The sequence below is a fragment of the Tigriopus californicus genome, chromosome 10 (assembly GCF_007210705.1).
Source record: "Tigriopus californicus strain San Diego chromosome 10, Tcal_SD_v2.1, whole genome shotgun sequence".
In the NCBI taxonomy this organism is placed as follows: domain Eukaryota; kingdom Metazoa; phylum Arthropoda; class Copepoda; order Harpacticoida; family Harpacticidae; genus Tigriopus; species Tigriopus californicus.
In genome coordinates this window covers 15115317-15120612 of record NC_081449.1, presented here as the reverse complement: position 1 = coordinate 15120612, position 5296 = coordinate 15115317, and the positions used below count along the sequence as shown (strand labels likewise).

The following is a 5296-nucleotide window of genomic DNA, read 5'->3' as shown; positions in this document are numbered from 1 at the left end:
CAGTTTCCGGACCTGGACGCTGAGACTGCGATCCACGTCGACGCATCCGACCTTGTAGTTGGTGCGGAGTACGCCCAAACGGGCAAGGACGGCCAGTGGTGCCCCCTGGCGTTTTTCTCAAAAAGGTTCTTGCCAGCTGAGGTCAAGTACTCAGCCTTTGATTGAGAGTTGATGGCCATTTACACCTCAATAATGACGTTCAGGCCGTACATGGAGGGGTGCAAGTTTGCTGTCCTCAGGGATTACAAGCCCATCACGTTCGCACTCCAGAGCTCGGCGGAAAAGATTCCTCGCCAGACTTGCCACTTTGCTTTCATTGCTGAGTTCACATCCAACATTTGTCACATTTCAGGCGTGAACAATGTGGTTGCTGATGCCCTCTCCCGTCCACTGTCCACCTGCTCTCCAGGAGCCGAGCCAGGCCGTCTCACATCCCAACTCCTCCGGTTAACAATTCCTCCGCGGGTTGCGGCCACCCTTGTCCCCTCCGTCGATTACGCGGCCATGGCAGTGGCACAGCCGCCCATCAATGAGTCCAAGTTGGCTTTCCCCAGTCTCAAGCTGGAGTATATGTCTATGTTTGGAGCTGAGTTCATTTGGTAGGCCCTCTTCCCATCTGTGAGGATAACATTTACCTCTTCACTATAATTGATTGAGTTACCAGATGGGTGGAGGCAGTCCCTCTACCAGATGCGTCTATGGCCACCTGCGCCCGCGACCTTATCAGCAACTGGATTGCAAGGTATGGCAAGCCCGACGACCTCATAGCAGATCGCGGTGCCCAGTTCACTAGTGGACTCTGGGCATTGCTTAACGCCTTCCTTGGCATCTCAGCCTCCAACACCACTGCCTCCCATCCACAGGCCAATGGCATGGTGGATAGGATGCACTGGTCCCTCAAGGCATCTCTCAAGGCCAAGCTCTGCAATTTTTTTTCAGGGTCATTGAGCGCCATCCCAAGTTCTTTGTCTTTGACCTGGGTGGTTGCCTGGACAGAGTTTCTGTGGATCATCTCAAGGTCGCACTGGGCTCCACGCCAGAGGACGTTATTTCCCTGCCTCGGCGTGGCCGCCCACCAGGCGCCATGGGCACGCCGGCCACCCAGTTCGTTCCTGCTATGGTGGACGTCCGTGCAGGCGCTGGTGGGCCATTTCAAGATGTTCAAGCAGTTCAAGCAGAGGAGCAAGCTCAAGAAGATCAGTTCCAGTAACTCGTAGAGGGGTTCCCTCCATTGGGCCCACGCCCACAAGTTACCCATTCTGGTCGGGTCTCACGCCCTCAGACGCGTTTTATTCAACTTTGGCACTATGGTATCATTCCATCATTTCCCTCCTAGTACAGTCCATTACTCAGTTACTGGGGGGGGGGCTCCTGTAGCGACCGTCTTAATTCATTTCCATCTTTACCAATTCCAGCTGTTGAGTTGAGTCTTTCTCCTCTGTTTCCCTTGGTCGAAGACTCGAGTCATCTCTAGCTGGCTGGGTCAGTTTTCCGCTGTTTGTTTACTCTCTCGTTTTCTTGACAAGGAAATGCATGTTTGTTGAAAAGTTTCTCTCTCTTATTTTGTCATCCCTAAACGGTCATAATTTCAGACAGTACTATTTTGTATATAACTGTATTGTTGCAAGCAAAGTCTTGTTCCGAAATAATTATATTGGGTAGTGACATAGAACAAATCCCTTCATCGCCATTTCTAGGTCATAGATAACTTCATATATAGATCGATCAAGGGCGCTGCGATCGCATGTTTTCGTCTCAGCTGTCGCTGGTGGAAAAAATGATTCATTCGTAGTCAAGCTACTTAGGACAACTATGGTGCAAATTTGAATCGCTGACGGCTCGTCCAAATTCAGAGTAGAAACCCCCAATAAGACTCCTTGTCAAGCAATTGTTCTCGTCCAGCACGCTTCATAAAACAAGTTTGAGTAAGTTGTCTGACCACATTTTTAAGAACGAAATTTTGAAGAGGTTAAAATGGGGCTCAATCCATGTGGTGGAAACCCTTAACTGAAACGCAAGGAACAAGCCTGGGTTCAGGCTGACCTCCAGAGGTGTCGGAATTACCTTGTTTACGTATAGGAGCAATCATGTCGCCCACATTCAAGCACATTGTTGGGAGATTGAAACGAAATTCCAAATGCCTCATCATTGCGTTGCAATTTCGGATACATTTTGTTACACTTTCGAGATTTTCGAGATGCGTTGTTAAACCAGGGCAATCAATAGAGTACATGATTTGCTCTACTAATGTCCAAATCTTTTTTTGACATGTTATGTGTATTATGCCCTAAAAAGCATGTTTTTTATTATTCTACCACTCTTTCTACCTGTATATTTGTAAGATTCAAAAGAAATTAAGATTAAAGAGGAATAACAAACGTTTCATGATAATAATTCAACTTGCCTGAAGCAAGATTTAACGAAATATTTTTGTCCATTTTCCACCAGCGTCAGCTGACCTGAAAACATGCTCATGCGATACAGCTCCTGTTGAACTTAAGCATTCTAGTTATGGTTTTCTATGTTCTAGGTACATGGCAGGGTTACTGCATGATACTGGGTTGTCCTTGTCAATCACAGTTGTTCGCTCAAACTGTCGCATAGTACGTTGTATTATATATAAATTGCCCTTGGAGGAGACTACAGAAATAGAGGTTGCTCGAGTGCTAGCACTAGTGTTTCTGAAATGGTTTCAAATTAGGCTATTGTGCAGGTTCATTGAATATAGGTTTTGTATGTCTTCACTGGTAGATGGCTATCAATGCTGTTTAAACAATACAATCAGCCCCCAAGGACATGTGGGATGATGGTCCCTTTAGAGAGGTATTTCAGGTTCCACATTACAGTGTGCTCAAGCAAAACCCGACCCTTCCTTAAAATAGCTGCAGAACCATTATTAAGACAAATTAGAGGTTGGGAGGGGCTGATAATGAAAGTTCTGATTCTTATCTTTCAAATGAGGGTAAAACAACAACCTTGACTTGAATATTCGCGATGGCAGCATCAAAGAGAGAAAGGGTGGCAGATTTGCTTCTTGCCCAAGTGCCCCAAAAGCAGATTGCGGAGATTTTTGGGGTCAGGTTGACGACCGTGAAGCGCGTCAATGCCCTCATCAAGGCCGGCAAGACCACCAAGAGGAAGGTCAGGAGTGGTGACAGCAATTGCAAAACCTCAGATGGCTTCTTGGCCAATCTTTCGGCCCGGATCAAGGAGGACCCGGGCAAAAGCATGAGGAAGTGGGCCAAAGAGGTCAACGTGGGCGAGGCCACGGTACGCAAGGCCGTGGGCATCCTCGGCCTGCACTCGTACGTGAGGTGGAGGCGCCAGCTCCTCACAACGGCAACCAAGATCTCCCGGGCCAGCGGGGAAGATCTTGATCAACTGGCTGAAGAAGAAGGCCACTTCAACAGTCCTGATCTTCTCAGACAAGAAGAACTGGACCGTGGACGGCCCACAACTACCGCTACCTGGCGTTCAATGTGGACCAGGTGCCCCCCATCAATCAGACCAAGCACCCGGCCTCGGCAATGATGCTCAGCGTCGTCACGTCCGATGGCAAGAGAATGCCACCATTCTGGTTCCTCAAGGGGCTCCGGGTTGGGGCCAAGGAGTACCAGGAAGTCATGAAGGATGTGGTCAAGCCGTGGTTGAACAAAACGTACCCCAACAGCAACTACGTGTGGCAGCGGGACAGCGCCTCCTGCCACAAGGCCCAAACCATGCAGACCTGGTGCAAGACAAACCTTGCCGACTTCTGGCCGGCCAGCTTCTGCCCCCCCCCCTCCAGCCGGACTGTGCCCCCTCGACTACGGCATCTGGGGCTATTTGGAGAGTAAGGCATGTGCATCCCCCCACAGCATCATTAACTCCATGAAGGCCTCCGTCGAGGAGGAGTGGGCCGCCATGTCGGACGACTACATCATCAAGGTCTGCAAGGCCTTCAGGCCCCGGCTCGTGGCCATGGTGGCCGCCAAGGGTTGGCATTCGAGAAATAAGGTAGGATTATATGCTAAAAGCTGTATAAAAAATTGAGCTGCTTAACTCCATGGAGATCTTGATGACGTTGGACTTCATATCAGCAAACCTGAGGGCCGGGTTTTGATGGCGCACACTGTAACACGTGTACGTGGACCCTATTTGTTTACTACATGGACCCTATTAATATGAGACCGACATTCTTACTTTTGGTGACTATAGGAAATGTACCTCGATGGACCGATTTTGGCTAGGATGGACCGATTTTCAAAATAATACCTTCATTGCGTAATCACTTTTATTCCAAATACATCTGGTCTATTGCAAGTTTCTTTGGAACCAATGGTTTGGCCGTGGGAGTACAAAAAGATGGTTTTCAGGGCCCTGCTCAACTCACCACTGGCTTGCTCCATCGACCATCTCTGCTTCAGTGCTTCGATTGGCACATTTAAACGGCCTAAACCACTCTAGAATTTAATCCAAGCCCTTTTGGTTTTCTACAGTTTTCTCTCACACCCACGATTGGGGCGTGGCAAACGTTTTTGTTTTGGCCCTCGCACTCACCTACTCACTCACTCACAATAGAGAGTTGCCACTTCAACCGAGCCATACACGAACGATAGAACTTTTCGACCGCGGATTTCAACTTTGCATTAGCGCCACGCCCTAACTATGCAAGCTATGGACTCAAACTTAACGGGAGGGCACGGGCCACTTATGGGATAACCTACCTATGCAATATAAATTAAATTTATTACTACAGTTTGACACGAAAGCACTCGTCATGGGGCAGGTCTGGAGAATCTATAGAGCGTTGGCCCTACTAAAGAGCCAAACACGAATGAACTTTTCAATATTGCAAATATGATGGTGGGATGGTCGGACCACGTATCAATGTTATTTCTGGACCCACACGTCGGCCTGGTCCATGGCTACATAATTATGGTCCCACATTTCGTATAACCGCACAAGTGGGGTGGCCACAGGCGACAAACCGAAACCACGGGCGAAATGGCAGTCACCACCGGCAAGTTTGAACGCGTGCTACGGGCGAACCAAAGATGCTACGGACTTGAAACCTATCCACGTTGAAGCGTAGTTCATCTGGCCAAGTTGTGCTTGAATTTAAACTCATTCTACCAACACAGAGCCGAGAACGTTTCGTCGCTACTGAGGGGAAACTGTCACGGCCGCCTTGGGTTGTCCCGTGGGACGCGATCCCCTACGCATCCTCGGCACGCTCCCATGGGCGGGTCTCGGCCCTTTTGCTTTTGGGGAAGCTAATTCCCCACACTATGGCCATGGCGCGTCTTTTCATTGC

The 5296-nt window shown here is 49.0% G+C and overlaps 1 protein-coding gene across 1 annotated transcript; it reads left to right on the top strand.

The window, feature by feature from the left end:
- The first annotated feature begins 643 nt into the window (after positions 1-643).
- LOC131889202 (uncharacterized) lies at positions 644-1538 on the top strand. The gene is made up of 2 exons (XM_059238239.1): positions 644-742; positions 940-1538. The coding sequence occupies exons 1-2, from the start codon at positions 699-701 to the stop codon at positions 1208-1210; spliced, it is 315 nt and encodes a 104-aa protein (XP_059094222.1). The 5' UTR covers positions 644-698; the 3' UTR covers positions 1211-1538.
- The last annotated feature ends 3758 nt before the right edge of the window (positions 1539-5296 follow it).